Here is a 23,821-nt window from a genome sequence, read left to right as displayed (position 1 = left end):
TGTACTTTTTGCACATCTACAGCAATGACAAACCTCACGGTTTATGCGGATGCAGTGTAGTAAAGCAGGGGTCAGTAGCCTTTGAGGAATTGTGCACAGTGTTTTTCTGTGTCAAGTTTTTGTGTGTTTACAAATGCTGTAACAGCCAGAAGGTGCTGCTGCTTGGACGCAAAATATCACTGAATGTTTTATTGGCCGTGTCTTTCATCTGTTCTAGGTGCTCCTAACTTCTGGAAAGCTTTGTTTGATTTGGTGGGAGCAGCCTCCCCTCTGATGCTTTTCCTAGGTGTCAGTGGTTTGCAGTCTTCACCCAAAATATATATGGGCCTGGTATTCTGATGCTTGTGCCACGAGTTGCTGAATCTTGTACTAAAACACTCACTGTATCCCAGCTTTTGTCAGGATGCTGAAAATAGCATTTTTCTAGATGCTTTTAGCCTCATTCAGTGTTCCTCAGGAATGCCCGTTCTATGCTGTGTTAATTTAAAAAAAAAAAGTAGAATAAAAGCTAGTAAAGGTAGTAGTACTACCTTTTTTGGCAATAACATTTGTTTGGTCACTGATTGAGTAGGTATTTCTGCTTGCTACCTGTTCGGTCAGTTTTGAAACAGCCTCTCAACTCGACTTCCTTTTCACAACATTTTGCTGCTTGCTTGTTACGTTAACAGTCTCAACTGGATTATATCCAAGTCTAGGACCGGGCTGAACATCAATTTTGTTAGTAAGTTTTTTACTTTAGGACAGAGAAATAAAGTTGTGCTTGAAAAATAACACATATCACAAAGTTTTCTTGTAGGATGCTTTCTTTCAGATGACCTACCTGCTTAGCAACAGTCAAGCTGACTTTAGCCATGATGAAGTAGTTGAGCAGCTGTTGGCCCATATTCTTAAACATTTAGGTGGCAAAATCTGTTCAGTTTTTTCCTGAAATGGTTATATGCTTACTATCTTTGCTGAAGTCGTGGTGCTAGAGATTCCCAGACAGCTGTTGAGTTTCCAACAGTGTTGTATAAAGGATTAAGGTAGTTGAAGACTTGCGCACTCATGTTCTTGCAAAAGTGATACTTTTTAAAACTGTTTTAATAAATAGATACAATCTAGCCTTTAATTTCATTGAAAGAAAGTTCATCATAGGAGGAACAGAAGACGGTGTATTTGTCTAGTGTTTAATATGAAGGATTTGTAACTCTTCCTATAAAAAGTACTGAACCTGTAAATGAAAACAATATTAACATTATTTCAGTTTGGGACCACATTTTCAACATGTAGTACAGTTTAAATACATAAATTAGGCACGGAACTATCATATTTGTGATGATCATTCATTGCTTGTATGGAAAAATAGACTGCAATTGCCTGCTTGCCTTAGAATAATTTGAACATTTCTGTATTAAAAACAAAGGCCTTTCCAAACAGCTGGTAACTCAAACCAGAAATTCACCAAAACTTGAAAAACTTACATGAACTATTGACTAAAGAATCACTTTTGAACTGAGCAAAACAGAGCCTAAATGCAATCTTTTGTGTTAATATTGTAGTTACAGAAGAGATTATTACAACCCCTTGAATGAAATTACTGCCTCAGTCATTGAATCTGTGGTTCAGTTGTTTGTATCGCTGTTAGCTTCCCTGTTCTTCCCAGGGAATGCATTCAAACTTGGAATTCAGATTAAGAACCCCCAAACTTTTTCAATAGTTATAGGAGTGACTGACATAGTCTCTGGTTTAGCCACAGTGTGTCTGTTGGTATGTTTTCCCTTTCTTTTCCCTGAGGGTTCCGCATAGGTCGATTGGAAGGTATATATTTTGTTATGCTTTATATAAAAATCCTGTTTTACAATCTGATTTCCTTCCTTTGTATATAATTTTTATAATTTATGTAAACTAAGCAATTTTATTCACTGAAATAATTTTGTTCTTTATCCTGAAGAGTCTGTGGCTCACGTTTCACAGATGAGCTTTTGGTGCCTTTTTGTTTTTTTAATTCTGTGTTTGCCAAGTAAAAAGACTTTTATTCACTGAATGGTAATGATTGCCAAAGCATATTTAAAACAACCTCCCCACCAAGGTAGTGCTTTTTTCCTTGAAAAGATTTGTTTGTATTTTGGTCAAAATGTAAGATACGGTTTTATAAAGCAGTGTTGCATACCCAGGTATGCACCAACTAAGAGAACAGAGCGTGTCGCTTGGAAGCAGATAAAGAAAATGATTCTTCAGTCATCTTGCCTTAAAAATGGCCGTATGTTCCCTTGAAATCTAAACAAATGTGACCCCAGTTATGAGAGAAACTTGGTGGTTTGAAGGATTTTTAGGAAAGTACTTAATGTGCAAATTTCCTGCGTTGCTAAGAATGGTTAGAGTCATTGGAGATGGCCTGATGCTTTGGAGGAGCAAACACCTGCTAAATGTTGCATAATACAGTTCTTCTTTATTATTGCCAATGAGCTATATGGTATTTTCCTTCAGCAGAGATTCTGGAGTAACTTATGTAATTGGACATCTGAAATGAGCGATGTAGCCTAACGCTGAAGCTAAAGGAGCACTGGGATGCTTTGCTCTTTTCAGACATGCTCTGCAATTTTGTGTGTTTGTTTTGGGGGCTGCGGGAGTTCATTCGCAAGAAAAAGAGTTATCGGTTGCAACAGAAACATGCTTTTTTTTTTTTATTGTCAGTTCCTTGCAAAAGTGAAGATACAAGTTAGGCTTTTTTCAGAGCTGTTACCTGATTACATAGAATGAATACCCATGGCTTTTGGTAACCTGAATGTCTCGTGAGGATACTAAGTAGTGAAGAGTCCAGATGTATAAAGCTTATCCCCTTGAAGGTGTTGATATTGAAGATACAAGGGAAGAGAAACTTACTTCTGCATATTCTGAGCCGTAGCTGGGCAAAAGAGTGTTGGTCTTCAGAATTTCTGAGCTATCCCCCTAGAAACTGCTGAGGTAGGAATTAGTACAGGGAGTTTCAGGCCCTGGAGTCCTGGTGCCTACAGGCAGAAGTCTGTTTGCTGTGTGCCATCTGTGTAGGCATGGATACGTTTCATTTATAGGGAAAGATTTATCTTTTAACTTCTTCGGATATGAATTCAGCTGATCCAGCCCACTTGTAATTTGAATTGTCCTGTGGAGGTCAGTCCCTAATCCTGGGGCATTTAAGATCTGTAAGATCTTTCTAGTGCCTATAATTATGGTAGAAATCTCTTTGAGCACATACTGCATATACACAGGAGAGGCTAATCTGGCTTCCCTGCCTTCTTTGAGTACCATGCGTTCTTTTTAAAGAAATTAAACTATTCTTTATGCTTTAAAATCCCTAAACCCGCTGTTCCCATGGTTGTTGAAAATTCTGGACTAAAGAATGGCACGCTATTTACAAAGAACTTCTTATTGGTTTCAGTGCTGCTTGTGAAGGATTCTTTACTGAAACGGAGAGCATGCCTACCTGTGTTAGCTTGTCTCAGGAAAAATGTGAAAGGTCTGTCTGCTTTGAAGATAGGCGTTCGAGATCTTTTTAGTAATACCATTGCTGTAACGCAACAAAGAAAACGTTAGTAAAATGTGTCCATTTTCATTCCATCTTCTGTACAGTGCCCTCGAGCTCTGATGTTTAGTACCTTGAGTTTTGAGTTGCTCCTCTCCTTTAAGAATGAAACAACAGTTTTATCCAACAGTGAAATCAGTCTGAGTGAACGAACAAGTCAAGTGACTCCACGCAACTGATTTGTGTGTATTTTGTTGCTGAAGTGAGTCTGTCTGGCTTTGGATTTCAAAGGTAGTACAATTTTTGTTCTTATCACAGCCCTAACTCTGTTGAAGTCATACCATGCTATTGCCTAACCTGTCAGCCCATCCTTAGCTGTGCTGTTCTGGTAAAAAAAGATAAGAGAGGCACAGATGTAGTCCCTTGTCTAAATGGGAGACAAACAGCAGAGAAATATCTACATCATCTTGGAATTTCTCTGTCAGAGCTCTCAACAAAACCTAAGTGTCCTCGATCTCAGTTTATGACTGTCCTTCCTCTCTCTGGTTGTGGGCTAATTATTAGATTAAATAAAGAGTCCTTAAGAATTACGATGGTTTGGCTATTATTAAAATACATCTTGTTTAAACAAAATCTTCCTTGCTGCTATCTAGTATTAAGAACAGATTATCAAAAAACCCCCAATACTAAAATACCCAGATTTGGATTATTTTTTAATGAGCAGTTAAAACAATGGAATTCAATTGAAAATTCAAGTAAGATTCTGTAAAACTAGTTTGAGTGGTACTATTTCAGTGCTCCTAAGAAAAGTGCCTATTTTAGCTTTCAATCTGTGACTAGATCCAGAGCTTTTAAAGTAAATGATAAACATAATTATACCTTTTTAAATCGGCTTCTTAGCTTGGTCTGACTGGAGTTAAGGGAAGTTTTGGCATTGGTTTCAATGGGATAAAGGTTTGATGTCTGATTACTGTTACCCTTAGTGTTTGGTATATAATTGAAGCCACCTAAAAGCTTTTATTTTGTTTGGGAACTACCAGAAAAATTACTAAAAATATTAATGCCCCAGTGGAGATGAAAATTGTCATAAATTAAAACTACAGCTCTGCAGAAAGGTTAACTTCTGTCAAATTTTCACTGTACACCCACGTATGTACAGCATGTGCCTTATTCAAAGTTGTTGCTAGAAGAATGCTACACCGAATTAGGTGTGCTCGGGTTCCTTTTAGCATCGTGACCGTGGGATGTACTGTAGTGCTCTCGCCACGTGCTTCTTGGATTCCTTTCTGAAAGAAAGGAGGGCAAGCAGGAGAAATGGGAGAGACCTGCATCTTGCCCTGATCTGCAGGCAAGGACCACCGGCGTTTGCCACATGTGTGTGGAGCACATCTACAGCCAGTGCAGCCCAAGGAAGCAGCGAGGTGAGATGCGGTTAACCATCACCCTTCTGCTGGGCTGATGTTTGAACAGCCTGATGAGGACACGTTCAGCTTCTGAAGAGAAGCAAGTGGCAGTAACGCCTACGGTACTCCATGCGCGGGGGTCTGGGGCTGCTGCTGCTTTTCACGCTGACTTGTAGCATCTCCACAGCGTCTGAGGCTTCCAAAAGGGAAACAAAAAAGCAGGGTCCACCTTTGATAAAGCTTATGTGACAAAAATAAATAGAAAAAAGGGGATTGCACAGCTCAGTAATTTTACTTCCCCTGTTTTATGTAAGTTGTGACGGAGGATTTCTATTGAGATGTCATTCAGCTTATGAAGGTCACTTATTGACTCTGTGGTCCATAGCTGAGACTTTGCTCTGAATCTCCCCATTCAGCCAGCCCAAGCTGCTCGCTTGGCAATGACCTGTTAGCAGAAACTACTGCACACGAAGGTCACACCTCAAAGTACATAAGAAACAAGACTACCTTCATCTTCATGAAGACAAAACTTTCTAGTCATGACCTTCAATGCTACCAGAGAGATCATCTTCAAATAACAAATCCCATAATGGTTCAGGAGCCATGGACAAAACATTAGTAACCCTTTTTCATTCTTTGCTTTTATGATCTGAGCAAATGTATTTGACCGACAGAAAAAGAAGTGGTTTTCTTCAACTGGATTTTCCCTGGGCTGGTAAAGCTGGTTTTCACTTGAATGTTTATGTTAGTCTAAGATCAAACGTGGAAAGGGAAGAGATTTAAGAGTTCTTATGAACAATTACAAAGGTGAAATGGAAGTGTGTTAAATATAAAAGGTTTAGGTAAGGCACAGATTGAAATAGTACCATGCTTTTTTTCCCCCCTTAAATAAAAGGCTGGTACTTGTTTCTGTAGTGATAATCTTCAGAAGTGAAAAGCCAAGTTTCTGTATTTGATTTACCTGTAGTTCCTGATGCCTTCGTACCGTCTTCTGTTACTTTGATCTCTGCTTTGTGAATAGCTTCTGAAAGATAAAGACTACCTTGCTCTGCAAAAAGACCAGAAATGAATATTAATAGTTATTTTCTGAATTCCATTGTGGACACCATTTTTTTTTTCTTAATTCAGAATGCTTTCACCTTTTTTCTGACATAACTGTTAGCTATTTCACCCGGGCAACTAATTCAGTGATAGCATACCGAATACAATGAGTTGTCACACTATTAGTTTTTCTTCTGTTGCAAATTCCTTCCATTGGTTCCTTCACCACATCACGTTCAGAAAGACAGCGCAGTATAAACCTTCCTTTCAATGGCTTTTTCTGTACCTGGCTTCCACGTTAGAAGATCCTCAGTTCTAATTTTGACTCAGCTCCTGATTTTTTGCATGTGTGCCTAACATGGATGCACACAAACAGTCTGAACATCTCAGCAAGCTTGATGTGGAGGACTTTTTAGCTCAGTATGTAGTTGAGATAGTATGACTACATGGCTTTTGGACCAGTGTGACCTTATGTGCAGACAACTTGGAGAATAAGCTAAAACGTTCATGTGTGTCTTGAGTCTGTCTGCCTGAACACGTTCTTTGTCAGAGTGCAGCTTTCTTGATTGCCCAGGTGCCTCGGACTTCTATGTGAAGTGTGGCTCCTGCTTTCAGACAGGCAGTGAAGTTTTTAGGAAAAATTCACTACTGTGAATGCAAAGTTGGAGTCTTTTTCTGCTTAAAGGCCTTTCTGCTATTGACTTCTCATAATTCAGATCTGCTTTCTAATCTGTGGGAAAGACAAGACTTGGACTGTGTGTTGGTGTAAACCTGGAAGAGCTGTGAGGTGTCCTCATATTTCTGTTGATGGAGCCAGCTGCCATCTGGCCCATTTCTACTGCCGTCCAGTGGTGGGATTCGGGCTGACACTACAGAAAAGCATCGCTTTGATAATAGGAACATCATCTCCCTCATTTCTACCCCTATTTACGTATTGGACAATAGCGGACTGAATGCTGAATGGGAATTACTAGTTTGAGAGGTCTCCAGCTTGTGGTGGAAAGCAAGGTGACGTGGTGAGAGTAGAAACTAATTAACATGGTGGGGACAATGAATGAAATGAGGAACTGTTGGAAGGGAAATTGCAGGAAAAAAACACTCTTCAGGAATAAATGGTGGGACCGTGACTTAAAATGGAGCTTGGAAAAAATTAATTTCAGAAAGATGCCAAGGAGAGTGTTACAAGTCTGCTTCTTCCCAACTGACTGCAGAGGGCAGAAAGCAGGGAAGGTTGGGAGGTTTTTTCTTTCTTGTCTGAATCAGAGGATCGAGCTTGACACATAAGTAAAACCAAGGAAATACTAGAAGACCGTTTTATCTGTTCCTGTATGAATTTTGACCAGTCAAAAATCTAAGGTGAAAACAAGCAAGACAAAGCTGGGGAGAGGCAGAATTTTTTAAATTAGATAAATCTAACATATTTTGGAGGGAAAAAAATAGAAGCTTTCAGGCATAAAGAAGCTATTCCAGGTCTGAAATGAAGATTTTTATTTTTTTTTTTGCTAAATAGTATCTGAGAGTAAATATTCTGAAAATTATGGCTACTCCTTCATATGGAAGAGGAACTGAAAACTTAACTTTTTCCAAGTGCCTCGCTTAAATAAAAGATAAACCTTCCTTATAAACTTTGCCTCATGTAACTTTTGAGTCGTCATAGCTGTAAAACTACTATTATGATACATAACTGTGTAGCGTAGGAGTACAACTGAGAAGGGTCTCAGAATATCCTTTAATCCATAACCCTGCCACAGGCAGGATCAGCTACTTCTACAAGCCTTGCCCTGTGTGGCGTGAAGCAGAAAGCCACTGAGTTGCTTACATAAGAAAGAAGCTGCTAAATGAGATAATTTAGGGTGGAGTTAATTTCCTCAAAGTATTTCTCTTATTTAAATAGGTGTTAACTTCATGAAATGCATCCTTGTGCAGTTTACCAGTATATTATTTGCAATAAACAAAGGAGCAGGCTTTAACAAATAAGTGGGCAATGACAAATTATTTTAACGGGCATCTCTTTGCAGTGTGAGATATGTACTGCAATAAAACAATGCCGTAAAAGGGGTATAAAAACCCCCACGTAAGTCATGTGCCTTCTGAGGTTTGTTCCAGGAAAGCAACTTTTCTGTAAAAGCAGCTTTGTTTAAATTGGAGGAATTTCTTCTTGTCATACCTCCATTTATTTACTCCCGCGCGCAAGAATTGCATGAACTCTGCCATCTCTCTGGGCAGTTGCCACTCTCGGTCTTTGCTATGAGCAGAAATGACTAAGTTAAAATAATTTGTGTTACTGGTACTAGTCAAAAAAAAAAAAAAAAAAAAGAAAAAGGAAATAGATAATTTGTATTTTTTTAGTATTTAATATTAAATAGGGATAAAAATTTTCCAAGAAGCGGGATAATTTCGGACTGCCAAACCCAAGAGAGTTTACAATCATAACACTAGTATTTTAGCGAAGGGAAAGTATAATTTAGTCCACTGGTCGCTGGATTAACAAGACAACAACAGCATGGGCATATGTCAACGTTGTTTGTGGTGTCAAGAGTTGAAATGCAGACCTGTTGGATCACCATCCCTAACTGTTAAATGACTATTTAAAAACCAGCATAGGAATGCAAGTTGTGTTAAAGCATCCTAAATCTCTGAATAAATAACCATTTTCTGGGCCTACACTGTCATGACAGTTTTAATCTTAAAGAAAGAAGAAGACAAAAAAAAAAAAAAAGGAGGAGCAAGAGCAAAATCAGCCCTGTCCCTTTCAGATTCTTCTTTCCTACAAAACAACAGCTCAAAATGCAGTTGCCAGTAACAAAGTAGAACAGTTGAGTGTGAATTGTGTTTGAGAGGTCCACAGAGAAGTACAATCAATTCAGAAGGCCCGGGTCTACTGAAGCGTTCAAATGTAAGAGTCTACAACTATTGGTCAATGATCATTTTTTATTCAGTCAAGCCTCTTACCTGAAATACCTTTAAAATTAGCAGCGAAGGGATCAAATGCGTCTCTAATTCCCAAGGCAGAAAAAACTGTCTTTAGGTCAAAAAGGCTTTGAATACTGAACCTGAAATTAACACGATAGATTTTATTTAAATGTGGGATTTATAGTTTCATAGAGCTAGAAGGTGGAACAAGTGCAATTTATTTCAAGCCTTTGCATTTCATCCATCTGTTTCCTCTGTCTGATTAAGGGTACTTTGCAGAAAAGCGACTCATCTTCACCTGAAGACATTAACAGAAGGAATCCCTTGCCTCCCTCTATTGCAATCAGACCACCTTTCAGTCTTCTTGACACGTGAACTCAGCGTTTTTGCAAGTGTCCTCTTTTTAACAATGTTTTTGGCCGTAGCAAAGGGCCCTTTGAAACAGTTGCAAAAAGATTAGTTTGGAGAGAGAGAGCATTAGTGTACAAATTGTTTTTCAGCACTTCATTAACGTGGGGAATGTATTGTAAGAGATGTGTAATGGGGCCCTTCCATGCTGATCCGTACAATAGGTACAGCCACAAAAGGCTCTCCTGCACCTGATTCCTCCTGCTGTGCAATTTCATTTGAACAGCTGATAGAAAATAGCTCCGGGATGTGCGCGTTTGCTAGCAACGGCGAACGACTAATGTGGAAAATGGATGGCTGAAACTTGCTTTGAGCACAGAAAGATGGATAGGACTGGTGGGGGGCCCTAAATTCTTTGTTGAGTACTTCTGTTGTATACTAGCAAGTTATAAAAATAAGCTATTGCCTTTCTTTTAAAGGTTATATATTTACTCTTTTTTAAGCAAACAGAAAAATGGAGTGTGGGAAAGGGCCAGGAACATTTGGGTCTTTTTAGATCTTTAAAGGGTCATTATACCCAAACAAATTTTAAGTAAAAGCTGTAGAATCAACTGAAATACTTGGGTTTTTAAACAGTACAGAGCATACCAGAGAGTTTTGGCATTCCCAGCTCACCTCTTCACGGCTTAAGAGAGGGTTAGAGCTTTTCTGATCATGTGATGAATAACAAAACCGAAAGCATCTCATTTGTTTTTATCTCACACATTGCTCTTGTCAGCGCTATCACACAGAATTCCGGCAACCGAAGTAGTGAAGCTATTTTGCAGTACTAATATTGCTTACCTAGGGAGAAAAATGTCCATCTTCGTTCTCTTTAAGCTGTTGGCCCAGACGTTTATGGTTTTGGCAGAAAGGTGAGACTCAATCTGGGACAAAGGTGTTCTTTTGTGGCTGGGAAGCACTAGGACCATGCTGAGTTTCTCCCCCAGGTAAGGTAACTCGAGCACGTTGAAGGCCTCCAGAGCTGCAGTCTGGAATTGGCCTGTGGGTGGGAAAATATACATCTTATTTCATCATTCAAGTGGGGAAAAAAAGCCCAAACCCACAACCTAAGCCTGGGTCAGCAGACGGTTCAGAATAGCAGTGATGGGGTATAAGGGGTTGTCTCGAGCACATAATAGTAGCTGAAGCACTGTCTCAACAGGGAATGGATATTTTATTACTTTCTCATATAGTAGCTCTCCTCCTTGCTCAGAGGTTAAAAAACATTACTGAGGCAATGACAGTAACTTTATGGTGACTTCTCCTGCAATGCTTGTGCTATAAATAAACTTACAATTTTGTAATATCTTTCACTAAAAGTTCACTACTGATAGAAATTGGAAAAACAAAATGAAGTGTCCGGTTTAACTAAGTGAAACCGACTTTGCCTCCTGTGTCCATCTTTACCACCTTTAAAAATCAGTTTCAACCTTATTTCAAGAAACAAATAGTTACATTAAACAATAATGTAATTAAGTTTATGCTTATTTAAGCACCAATTTTATTGTTTTTGAAAATCTAGGCACAAAGACCTATCAAAATCAGATGAAGGTAATAAAAACTAGTCTCAAAAGTAAAAGCTGGGGGGCTTCCAAACTCGTAGTTAGTTATGCAACAATTTGTAACAGCCATATAAAAGTATCATTGTAGTTCCATATTTCGAAGAACAATTAATCCAGGCGTTTCTAATGGACTCTGTTATACAGTAAAATAGATTCAATTATCACAATTCTACGTGCTTATTTTTTAATCTGTTAATACAATAAATTCACCCAGCTGTAGTAGTTGCATCTTCAAGGGTAGATACGCTTTTCGAGTCAGGGGTTATAAATAACAGAAAAGACATTGAGGTGCTGGAGCGGGCCCAGAGAAGGGCAACGAAGCTGGTGAGGGGTCTGGAGAATAAGTCTTATGAGGAGCAGCTGAGGGAGCTGGGGCTGTTTGGGCTGGAGAAAAGGAGGTTGAGGGGAGACCTTATCACTTTCTACAGCTGCCTGAAAGGAGGTTGTAGCGAGGTGGGGGTCGGTCTCTTCTCCCATGTAACGGGCGATAGGAGAAGAGGAAATGACCTCAGGTTGCGCCAGGGGAGGTTTAGACTGGATATCAGGAAAAATTTTCACACTGAAAGGGTTATCAAGCATTGGCACAGGCTGCCCAGGGAAGTGGCTGAGGCGCCATCCCTGGAGGTATTTAAAAGACGGGTAGACATAGTCTTAGAGATATGGTTTAGTGATGGTTTTTGTCAGAGTTAGGTTGATGGTTTTTGTCAGAGTTAGGTTGATGGTTGGTAAGGTCCCTTCCAACCTAGGCGATTCTATGATTCTATGTCTGTAATATCTAAATATTTGCTATAGGATGTCTCAAACGTTTAGTGTACAACATTTGTTAGTTTTGCAGATGTGGACTAGATAGAATTCATTAAGTGTTGATTATTCTGCTAGATTAAATTTTAGGCTCTTAGATTAGCCCTTCTGCCATGTAACGTGGAGAGGGAATTGCGCTGCTAAAACCACCTCCCAGCATGGAGACAGTTTGCTGGGAAAAGACCTTCTGGTTTGTAACGGGCAAGCAGGGAAGTTTTACATTTGTAGCGCACTGGACATGAGTGGTTTAATTTGTGGGCATGCTGATATTTTGAAGTGAAAATGTTCTGCACAAAGGTTATATAGTCCTTATTTGTTAATTGGAAAGAAAAATCAAAGACTTGAAATTATTGAGTCAGAATTTGGTGTTCGTTACTTGAACTGATTTTGAGCATCCCATAAGGATTATATATATGCTAAATCAGTATTCAAATATAGTTAACAAATCGGTTGGAATAATGAATATGTAAAATAGCTGCAGTGTTTAAAAGACATGTGTAAACAGTAATGGTTACATTTTCTTAGAGCAGTGTTAATTGTCCCCAGGCTGATTTGTTCTGCGTGGCCATGTTAAAAGGATAAATAATTTTGTAAATGCTGAGATAATAACAGGCCACAGCTAATCTTTCTTGCTCTGTGTTTTGGATCCTGTTGGGAGACAGCTGCTATCATTTAATAATGAAGGGAAAGTTATCTCCCGCCTCTGTTTTGTTGTACTGAACCCGTCTTTTGTATTAATTTCAAACTGTTTTGTTATAGATGTTTCTAGCATTTCTAGTTACAAAGACTGAATTGGCGCTATCAAATCTGACAACCAGCAAATTTCAAATGATCCCTCTCATTTCGACTTCCCTGAAAAGTCTCCTCAGCTGCAGAGAGCTCACACGTTTCAGATTGGATGAAAATGTAATCCCATTATGTTGGTTAACTTTTCTGTGCATGTATTTAACACTCCAGCTACCTACTTAAGGACGATAGGATGGAGTTCTTGTGTTTAGGCAAATGGTCAGACAAGCAAGCAGACAGACAAGCATGGAGATACATGGATTTGATGGAAGGACCTCTCAATGGATAAGGAATTGGATGGATGGTTGCATTCAAAGAGTTTTAAACCAAAAGAGGGTAGATTTAGGTCAGATATTAGGAAGAAATTCTTTAATCTGAGGGTGGTGGGACACTGGAATAGTCCCAGAGAGGTTGTGGAAGTCCCATCTCTCAAAGCATTCAAGGCCAGGCTGGATGGGGCTTTGAGCAACCTGGTCTAGTTGCTCTAGAGATGTCCCTGCCCATGGCAGGGGGTTGGAACTAGATGATCTTTAAGGTCCCTTCCAACTCTAAACATTCTATGATTCTATGTTTCTACGAATGCTCCAAGTCAGAGGTGTGAATGCACTCAGGAGCTGCCAATCCCAGCAGGAGGAAGAAGCATGGTGGACGCACCACAGATGTCCCAGAAGAAGAAATACCATAAAGAAAGATGTAACAGTAAGGACAAGCTTGCAAAGAGCAAAAAAATAATTCCTTAGCCAGGCCAATTATGGTTCAGAGATAAATAGGCATAGAAATAATGAGTGGCCAACTGCCCACTTCATGTGACTGTTGCACCAAAAAGGAGAATGTTTTAGCCATATAAACAAGAGAAAAAAGAAGGAAGAATGGTACTGCTGAACACTGTGAATTTAATTTTTTTAGATTCATCCCAATTATTTGCTGGAACTGATGTGAAAGAAATAATCTGATGATATAGCAGAGGATAATGGTGAGGTTCCTAAAGGAAACGAGGAAAAAACAGGACGTATTACACCACCAGAGACCGAAACAAAGTTTAAACTACTTGAGAGAGACAAATAATAATCTGGGGCCTGGATGATCATCACCCCAAATACAAAAAAAACTTGTGTGTGAAATTGCAAGTGTGTCAGCAAAGATTTTTAATAGACCTGTAGATTCAGTTGTGTCCCATGACTGGAAAACAGGAGTGTATTTATGAAGAAAAGAAAGTGACCTGGGAAATTTCAGGTCTTTGTTGGAGGAGTTTTAGAACGTATCCTGGAGAAAAGAATAATCAAGTCACGGAGGGAAATGGAAAGTGAGATAAGTTACAACATCAGGTCGACCCTAGCAAATAAATCTACATGCTTGATAACTAATTTGACAAAAAGGCATAGATCTAGCCATCTAGTTTTAAGTAAAACATTATACATAGCTTCACTGTGGCACTATTTACAGGTAGAAGTGATGGCAACTAGAGCAAGAAATGAAAGGCAGCAAGCAGCCACTTGTTGGGGAAACTACAATGAGCTAAGCTAGAAGTGGGGGTCCCAGGTTGAAAAGAGGTTACTGGTGGCTTTCCAAAGTATTGCCAACACTCCAGACTTTCCTCAAAGACAGTGAGGTTACCATCATGAGTGCAGTGGTGGAAATCAAATGATGGTTCAAAACCACAAAAAAAGGTATATACCTGTGGAGATTTCCCTCCACTTGATTTACCTAGGACACAACAGCTGGAAAAAAACAGAGAAAGGAAAAAGGCCCAGGTGGGGTCGACCTTGAGTAACCACCCTGAGCTGATTCTGCGGTGCACTATGCAAGGTATTTTTAGCAAGTCATAGAAATACTAAGAACATTTTATTAAGCATATATATGGCCTCATTAAAAGTATTATGTACGTTCCTGGCCACTTATTTTCAAGAAAGGTTAATTTAAATTGGAGAAGTGCAGAAAAGGACTACTGGAGAATTGGAGTATCTGTTTCTTGAATAGATTAGAATCATAGAATGTTTAGAGTTGGAAGGGACCTTAAAGATCATCTAGTTCCAACCCCCCCGCCATGGGCAGGGACACCTCACATTAGATTGGGTTGCTCAGAGCCCCATCCAGCCTGGCCTTAAAAACTTCCAGGGATGGGGATTCCACCACCCCTCTGGGCGACCTGTTCCACTGTCTCACCACCCTCATGGTGAAGAACTTCTTCCTAACGTCCAGTCTGAATCGACCCATCTCTAGTTTTAATCCATTCCCTCTAGTCCTACCATCACCCGACATCCTAAAAAGTCCCTCACCAGCTTTCTTGTAGGCCCCCTTAAGATACTGGTAGGCCACTCTAAGGTCTCCTCGGAGCCTTCTTTTCTCCAGACCGAACAACCCCAACTCCGTCTGTCCTCATAGAAGAGGTGCTCCAGCCCTCTGAGCATCCTCGTGGCCCTTCTCTGGATACGTTCCAGAGAGTTCTAGAAAAGCCTGGCGTCTTCAGCTTAGCTAACAGGAAACTGAGAGGCAGCTTGGTGACTGGTAAATACTTTTGGGAGTAAATATCAAAGTTGAAGAGAAACTATTTAGGTTAAAGGACAAAGCTGTCACAATGGTGAGAGATATAAATTTGTCCTGAACAAGTTTAGACTTGGAATTAGAAAGTTTTTTACCCTAGTGAAGTTTTGAAATTTAGGGTAGAAGGGAAATGGGTTTTTTATGTTTTGAAAGGGATTGTAGAGCTAACTGGAAGAATTCCTGGTGGTAGGAAATTAAGCGACAGCATGAGTCCTTCTGTCAGCAACTCACACACTCCAGGCCTTTGAAAGGAGCATATACTGTATTCATATATTATACAAATAAAAGTTTGATCTGTATTTATACTCTTAAGCCCGTGCTGAAAGCATCCACTGATTATAAGAGATTGAAAAATTCCTCTCTCTCTTTTATTGCACAATTTGGCCCTGAAGATTTGCAGTTTTACCATAAAGCCTTGGAGACTGGCTGTGACAGGAGGGATGGTGCTCATGGTGATATCGTCTCTCTGGTGCTCACACCCTGGATGGGCAAACAGTGATCAGGTTGAGGGGCTGGGAAATTTCTTACCCACCCCACAAATACCATTGGTAGGGGCTTGTTCTTGTTTTAGTCTTAACTGCCCCTCTGTCATGGGATCAGATGTGCTTTCTATGGTCCTCCCTTCCTAGGCAGCTTTATTTAACAAGCTCCCTGCTATTGCAAAGGACTTTGTATACCAAGGTGTACAGGTCTCTCCTGTTCCCTTCTCCTGGCACATTCTCTTGGAGCCTTTTGGTTGTTTGCTATAGCTGACAAGTTAGTTGTGGAGTGCTGGGAGATGTTGGTCTGTGAGGGATGGGGCATGGACAGTAGATATTTTAGGAACCATTTTGAACCCAGGATCTGCTTCGTGATTGCCTGCAATTATAAGGATCCAATTCAGTCACCCATGTGGTGTTTTTGTTTGATGGGATTTCTTCTGAGACTTCTCCAAGCTGGAAAAATAGCACATCCTAGTGTGGTAGCTGTGGAAATTAAACAAAACTGTTCCATGTTGTACAATAGAGCAAATCTGGATCAAGGGCAATTACCGTAGTTAACGTCGGCTGTGTGATGCATTGTGGGCACTTTCAGGGTTGAGCCCTCTGCTGTGGTAAAAGGCAACATCTGGGTATCCATAAAGGAAAACTTCTTTTGCCACGTGCTTTTGAAGTACATGGTGCTCACCAGGGTGACCTGGCTGAGTGGTGACCCAGCACTCTCCAACGGAATGCCATGCACATCCCCACCTGCACGGAAAGAGGCAGGGAGGAGGACACTTGCCATCCTACTCACCCAGGCCTAAGGGCCAGGTCTGTGTGAGTAAATAAAGCAAGTTGTGTACTGGTCTCTGTCCCCAAAGGCAAGAAGCACAACCCACAGGGCACTGTTAAACCCTCTACTTTCCCCTCCCCACCTCTACATGGACCACATCACGGTTGCCTCTTGGTCCATGTTTTCCCCCGAACTGAGCTTGAGTTGGCCAACATTGAGGGCCAAAGTTGTGCCAGGACTATGCTACACGCTGAATAGTGTGGATGACAGCAGCCCAGTGCTCAGCACCATGCCCTGGTCCTAACTGGTTTTCTAGGTTAAATGTGCCCATGTGTATCTTGGAGTGGTTCATTGTTAGCACTAGGTATCCCTCATGAAATGGATTCATGATTGCAGACCGCTTTATGAAGTAACTAAGTCAACTGAAGCTCATATCCTAATTCTCCTTCTCTCCTATTTACTTGGCAGTTCAGCTGATCCTTCTTTGGGTGTCTGAAAGACTTTTGAACGTGTGATCCCCTTTTAATTCATTGATACGCATGTGAGCACCACAATACGAACTCCCATTTTAGTACCTTCTTCTAGAGAAATACTTTTCTACCATGAAGCTGGATCACTTAGTACAGTTAATTTAAGAAGGATAGGGTTTTTTTTCCAATAGTAGCTTTAATGTTTGTATTTAACATCACCTCGCATGTTGATGGCCAAATTAACACTCACATAACTGAAGCTGAAGGGGCAAATCAGAGACTTATTTGCTCTGCTGCTTCAAATGATTTGCTTTTTCAATTATTTTTTTTCATTAACACAGAGTTTAATTTCATTCATTTTGTTGCTTGTGTGGAAAGTGAATTATTTTTATTTCCCATTCTGACTTTTTAAACTCGGAGTCTGACCGCTGAGCTTATGGCCCTGCGTGTTCCCCACACCAGCAGGAAAGCTTTTAACATAGTGAACTTGGTCAATGGGGATTTTGGCTGCTTCTCATTAAAACTGAAAACGCGGCAAGTACTGCCATTTTAAAAATTAGAGGAACAAGGCCAAGCAGTTACCAGCTTGATACTGCAAACTTATACTCACAGATTCATGCCTATTCCAGCTCTTTCCTCCCATTAGAAATGAGCGTCAGCACAAGAATTAGATTTCCTGGCTCTCAGCCTTGGTTTGGACATCACAGAGTGTGGCAAAAAACTTTATACTTGGTTAAATGCAGTTTCTCTCACTACTCTTATTTCATGTTTTATTCGTATGCAATCATTCTCATGGGTTGTTACGTTACCCCCAAGGTTACTGGCGATCCATTCCTGTATTTGGGCTGCGGTCCTGTTGGGGTCGGTGAAGTTGGTTTGCTGCAGGCTGCTGTTTGCCCAGCGTGCAGCACGTGCAGCGAAGCGGGGTGAGAGCTGCACCCCGGCGTCCACGAAGAAGGAACACGCCAGCTGGACCACGGTGCCTTGGCTGAAGTCAGTGGCTCCTTCATACACCGCGTGCAAGAAGTCCTGCACACTTTGATCTGCCGGGCAAGAGAGAGGGAAAACCTGCAATTATCACGTTGAGCCAAGGGACAGCAGAGATTGCACCAGGGCTCCGCAGCTCTCAACTCCAGTGCTGACACCCGTGGCCTCTGAAAGTTAAAGCACTATAACAACTGAAGCACCCTTGACTTTATGGGATATTAGTGTCAAGCACTACTGTCAAGGACGGTGACGCACTGGGCGCGGGAAAGCACTCTTTGTGTTGCTGTAGAAATCACTCCAGTGCAGATACATCAAGTGGCTGATTTCACATCAGGCTCAACCCTTCTCCAAACACAGCTCTTACAGTTCATAAAGTATGTTATTTTTTCTTGGGTGCTTTCTGCATTCCCATTACTGGGCCGTAGCACCTCTGGCTGTGACTGCCTGAGCTGCCGATGCCGCAGTACCACCATTTCCTTCTCCTGCCATCATCGATGCCACCCACCCCAGGAAAGGCATCTCCCTGACTGCCCCAGGTCTGTCTCTGCTACCCTTGGCTCTCATTTTCTTGAAGGATGGTGCCCCAAGCTGGCCCAGTATTGCAGATGAGCCCTGGCAATGCTAAATAGAGCTGACAGGTCATGTCATGTGTGTTACAAGCGACTCTCCCTTTCATAAAAACCACAAGAGTGTCTGAGTTTTTTTTGGAGTACAATTATATTTCCCATTCTTTATTCATTTTACTAATTCCTAAGAACCCTCAGATCCTTTCCTAAAAACACTATTCTTTGGCTGATTTTTTCCTCAGTTTGAATGGCTGATTATTCCTTCTAAATGTAGAATTTCGCACTTGTCCTTATTGAATGGTGTCCTCTTCACTTCACACATTTCTCCCATTTTCCAGGATCCTTTTTAATTCTATTCGCGCCTTCCAAAATGCTTGTAGCAATGACGAGCTCAGTGTCATTCAAAAATTCAGTAATGTATTCTCTAGTTTGTTGTCTAGTGAAAAGAGTTAAATAATGCCCTGGTCTCCTGTTCCTGGGGAGCTCATGCTAGTTCAATGGCAGTGTCTTCTGTGATGGATACAGTGTTGAGGTGTGGGCCCAAGAGGAACATGAGTCCTGCAAACTTAGAGGATCTTGTGTTTTTAAAAACACTAAGTTTCTAGTAGGGTCCCCTGAAGGGTGATTTAGCAACCATTTCTGGCTGCCATTATTTTGTAAGCTGTAATGGTTGGTGATGGGACAGTATATGCTGAGGTGACCTCCTAAGGCCTGGGACTTGCACCTAGTCTGAACGATGCTTATGGGCTCTGTGTTAAATCTCCTCAAACTTCCTGTGTTCGCAGTTCAGCCCCTTTCCCATATCCCTTGTTGTGCTTTGGAGGAGACTTGCCTACGCCCAAGTCTTGTTGAGATTATGGCTTGCCTTTAAGAATTTTTCAGTAGGTTCCTCCTTCTATAAATAAGTTTTCCATGAGGATTGGGAAACACCTGGGGCATCAGTGCCTCTCAGCTCTGCGGGACCACCAGGACCTTTTTGATTTCCCCACCAGGTGTCCCAATTTCTGTGTGAAATCTTAGCAGCTCACTGTTGTACACAAATTGCTGGCCACCATCTCCAAGGGTGGGTCAGTATTGTGCCCCTTGCTTCTCCAGGTTGCTGTACTTGGCTCAGGTGCTCCTCTGCCTTGGCCTGAAAGCTTGGGCAGCTCACGGGTATCTCACTTATGGTGGGAATAGCTGGGCTTGCTGTTATGGGCTGGCTGGAAATCCTCATTTTGACTCAAGGGAGACCTTAGGCAAAGGGGAAGAATCCCTCAGTTTCTCCAGACGCCTGTGGGTGTAGCAGTGCTGGAGGGAAGCAAGGCTGGTCTGCTGCCTTGGTCATGGGTGGTTTGGGGCAGCTAACCAGGGAAGTCCATCCCACCTGGACTGACCCGTCCCAGGCTGAGTGTGAGGTCAAGGGCAGGATCACTGTGAACCTCCAGCTGCCAGCCAGGTCACCAGGAGACTTTAACTACATTGGTTCAGATTCTTGATGGGGTAAAGGGAGAGTTTCATGACTACCGATTTCTACCACCTGAGAATCTAGTGCGTGTTTTCTAACCTAATAGCGCTCCTTTAATCACCTGCAGGAAGACTAATCACCTAGGGGAAGTTTGGTATTACAATTTAGATCTATTACTCTTTAAGGGATAAAATATTGAACTCCTTGAACAGATGTCAAGAAAACTCACACGGTCTGAGGCATAAAGTGCTTTTCTTGTGTGTTTTGCATTAGTGCAGGAGCATTTGGCTGGCTCTCTGGAGGATGTGAGAAATCAAAGATAGTAAATTGAAAGCAGATGTTAACGTGAGGTGTGGTATCCTGAGCTTGTAACTTCAGTCATATCGAGGTTCTTAGCTAACTAAAGTCTCTTCAATTCTTACTTGGAGAACGGTTCAAAATTGCTTTAAAATTCTCTACAGTTGATAAAATAAAACAGCAAAGAGAAAGCATTTTAAAGCACATCATTTTGTCTGTGCTGTCTAGAGAGACATCCCTTTATACGTTGTTTTTCTCAGTACTAGAATAAAGGTGAACAAATCTTCCAAACATTAAAAGAAGATTACAAGTGCATGTAAGAGCGGATTCTCAGTGAATAGTGAATGAACCATCAATGTTTTCATTGTTTTCAGCCTGCAGGATTTTAACCAAATTCTTCATTATTGTTTAAGACAGACCAACAGAAACATCAATGCAAACACCCAATGGATGAAAGGAATTTTATCAGATATGTACACATAGGTTATTTGGTTTTACTCATCTGATTGGAAATTTGATCTAAGTATTTGATTTTGTTTATTTGATTCAAACCACTTGAGGAAGTGAGTTCCTTCTCCATCACTGGAAATGTGCTGTTATAACCGGTAACAATAGATCCCATCCTACTTTATTTTCACATTCATGCATTAATATTACTGAAAGCCAAAGCTCATATGGCTTGTGCCACAGACGGAGATAAAACGAAGATAAAATGTCTGCTTGATATGATGTGCCACATGAGGAGAGGTAAAGCAATGCAAAAGAGCTAGCAGGTCATTAACAGCCTCTGCACTTCTCTTTGTTACATTTTGTGTCGAGATCTGTGCCTGAATTTCACTGTGCAATATTATTCTTAAGGTTCTTTCTTAATAACCGAGCCCCTAATGACCAGACGTGTCAAGCAAGGTACGATCCTTGTATGAATTAATGTTGTTTAAAATTACCCTATTGAATTTATCGAAACAGGAGTCTTATAGGCAAGACTTCATTACATCAGCTGCTCATAATGTAGATGCACTGTCCTTGTGTCAGTACCTGCAGCTGTATCTGTATGTACCAGCCAGAGTTAGCCCTTCCTGCAGTGTTGGTTTTGAATATCAATGCTATTTAGAACGGTACTGGTGACTAAGGCAGGTTATAGCACAGGACGATGAAATTGCTGTAGGTTTTATCTTTAGTCTTCATACACTGGAAGTAAATTTTATGCTGAGACATAGCAGTGTCATCTCTATTCATAAGTCTTGTATGTAAACTGTAAATTTTGCAGATGAGGCAGTCGTCTGCTTTTCATAAACATTGTGCCCATAATGTAAAATAGTTTTTGACGTGTGATGTGAGATGGTAGGATAATCCAGAGCTAAAATGAAAACAGCATCCTTAAATTCAGCTGACTTAATGCTGGATTTTAAGACATCTGCCTTTTCCATACCCTTTCCAGATTCCCAGCGAGTTTTATTTTAGCTTGGTTTCAGGGAAAGATGCAATTGCACCATCCATCTGTCAATGTATATCTCTCTCTGCCAGTCTCCCTCTAATAACTTTTTGTCTTTTTGGCCAGTTAGAATAACATTAGAAAAAGGTGCAAAGTCTTAAAGATAATTCAATTTCTATAGGTTTCATAAAATTTGTTAATGAGATAGGAGAGAAAACGACTCTCTTCTGCCTGGCATCTCCTCAAAGAGGACACAGGGGAGGCCAGGACACAAAGGACACAATCAGCCCCTGGGAAACCAGGAGCAATTCTGCTGTTCATGGAAGTAGCATTTCTAGATGTAGTTGTATTTCAGTGCAGTAAAAGAGTAAGCACTGATCAAGAAAAAAGAGGAATAATGACATGCGTATCAAATACTCCCTTGAGTTTCCTTTGTCCAGATGATACCTGGATAGCAAAGATAGAGAAAACACTCCTGAGCTACATCTTGTGGTGAGACAGAAGGCAGAAGTCTAGTATGACGCTTGCAATTGCTGTCTCCTTAGTAAAGCTGTGAATTTATTGCAAAATGTAAGGCAAGAAGCAAAATGTAAGGCGATTTTTTTAAGCAGTACATTACCATGAATGTTGTATCCTAGGGCATCCTGCAGCTCTGTAAAGGTATTTCCTTGGGCTCCAAATTGCAGCAGCTCCAAAGAAGCAGCCACACTTGCTGGGGAGATGACCAGATTGGTTCTGTTCTCTGCTTCGGATACATGGCGGTAGAGATTGATGGCAAATTCAGTCTTCAGCTCTTTCAGCTCATCATAGGAGATGCAGTTTCCCTTGGTTAAGCAGCAGCAAGCAGACAGGATAAATGTAGAGAAGAAAATGGGCAACATGAAGGTGAACCGGGAACACTCTCCACCAACTAATCATACCTGCAATTAATAATACAGATATATTTAGAAAAGCAATAGGCTGAGCTGACAGAGGAATTTTTTCTTTCCATCAGTGTTAAGATATGACTTACAATAGTAATGATCACCGTTAAAATACTTGTCCAGGTCTACCCAGTAGGTATTGTCATAAAGAAAAAAAATAAAAAATAAATAAATGTAGGGACTCGCTGGTGACTCTATTGACTAACAAGAACTGAGTTTTCCAGAATGCTGTACCCATATAGGATGGCTGGCCATTACAGTGCGTGGAGACACAGAGTTGGTTAAAAAGTTAGCTACCTGCACGCGTGATGGGACACCTTAGTGCAGTCTCCATCCTGCTGAGCACCCACAGCTCCTTTCTGTCCCCAGGAGAAAGGGGGTCACATCCAGCACTCCCAGAAGGAAGGCCACCCCTCGTGAGGTGCGGGTAGCTAACTGTAGGCTCCCGGCTGGGCTTTAGATCCAAGTTTGCAAAAGGCTGGCTTCAAATTTCCCCTCCAAGATATTCCTTCTATGAAGTTTATCCCAGTGAAAAAAGGTTGTATTTGCAAAAATCTCCAGTGCTTGCAGCATAAAATCACTGCATCGGATTTTTATGGGAAATCAAGCATTGGTCAATGTTATATTAAGAAATACTTAGATTCATATTTAAAGGAATAATGCTCAAATGACAGAATATCTTTCTTTATAAAATTTCGCCTTTTGAACGTTGTATACAAGTATATTTTAAAAAATACTGCACCTTCTTTCACTTCAGGATTTCGTACAAATCTTTCTCCATGCCCTTTGCTCTAGAGAGCACCTCTAATGCCTCGTATTTACTCACAGTTAGCTCTGTTAAATTGTCTTGCCTTTCTGTGTCCTTCTGGCTGTCTGAATGGAAGCTGTCTATGGAGGTCTTGTCTCCTTCTTTAATAGGTGGTGGAGTAAAGACTAAGTCATGAGACTGCATTTAAAGGGATAGTCAGTGATCAGAGTCTCTGTCGGCGATGTCTGTACCACTCTGTCCAAATTCCTGTAGGCTACAAGCTCTATGGAGAGCCAGGCAAAGCGGCATGCCACTGACCAGCAAATCCAAGGCAAGGAACAAAAAGGTACACATGGAGATACAGTCAGCAACTTCCTTGCAAGCCCTGCTCGAGCCTCATGAGACTTGTGACCTGCTGGTACCGAGCAAGGCATCTCCTATCTCTCTTCCCACCCCCCTCCTCCTTTTATATGAATTCCATTGATTCCTCTGCCACAAAGGGGAAGAGAAAGGGCTCTCTGTGTACCAGGCACACAGCTAATTTTTTTCCCCCCACTTTGAAACATTATTCAGAAATCCCATGCAATTATAATGCCTTTATTTGCCATTATTTTTTTTTTTTAATGCCATCCCAAATAGCAAGATTTTCATTCACTCTTTAGTTTCCAGAAGGAAAGAAAAAACAATGATGTGGTGCACTTGAAGGAGATTGAATGAGGAAAGGGTCACTTCGAATGAACCAGAAGCAGAAGAGCTGTGGTTGTGATCGCTTTAAAAGC

At 40.9% G+C, this 23,821-nt stretch overlaps 1 protein-coding gene across 1 annotated transcript; it reads right to left on the bottom strand.

Annotated features, from left to right (window-relative positions):
• Positions 1–1,166: 1,166 nt before the first annotated feature.
• SERPINE3 (serpin family E member 3) lies at positions 1,167–22,705 on the bottom strand. Its single transcript, XM_074572576.1, has 8 exons — positions 21,991–22,705; positions 17,452–17,685; positions 15,950–16,147; positions 10,030–10,228; positions 8,878–8,978; positions 5,846–5,932; positions 3,443–3,526; positions 1,167–1,210 (listed from the first exon to the last, which is right to left on the bottom strand). The coding sequence occupies exons 1-8, from the start codon at positions 22,250–22,252 to the stop codon at positions 1,167–1,169; spliced, it is 1,209 nt and encodes a 402-aa protein (XP_074428677.1). The 5' UTR covers positions 22,253–22,705.
• Positions 22,706–23,821: the final 1,116 nt, after the last annotated feature.

The sequence above is a fragment of the Larus michahellis genome, chromosome 1 (genome assembly GCF_964199755.1).
Source record: "Larus michahellis chromosome 1, bLarMic1.1, whole genome shotgun sequence".
Lineage (NCBI taxonomy): Eukaryota > Metazoa > Chordata > Aves > Charadriiformes > Laridae > Larus > Larus michahellis.
The sequence above is the reverse complement of the archived record's forward strand: the minus strand, read 5'-3'. Positions and strand labels throughout refer to the sequence as shown.

What these genes read in the sequence shown, in the direction of transcription:
- SERPINE3 (XM_074572576.1), bottom strand. Translation starts at nt 22,252, where the DNA reads ATGTTGCCCATTTTCTTCTCTACATTTATCCTGTCTGCTTGCTGCTGC. An exon ending in GAAGGCATCAGGAACTACAG is followed by an intron (nt 3,527 to 5,845) that starts GTAAATCAAATA and finishes GTTGCGTTACAG; the next exon opens with CAATGGTATTACTAAAAAGA. An exon ending in CCTGAGACAAGCTAACACAG is followed by an intron (nt 1,211 to 3,442) that starts GTAGGCATGCTC and finishes TTTCATTTACAG; the next exon opens with GTTCAGTACTTTTTATAGGA.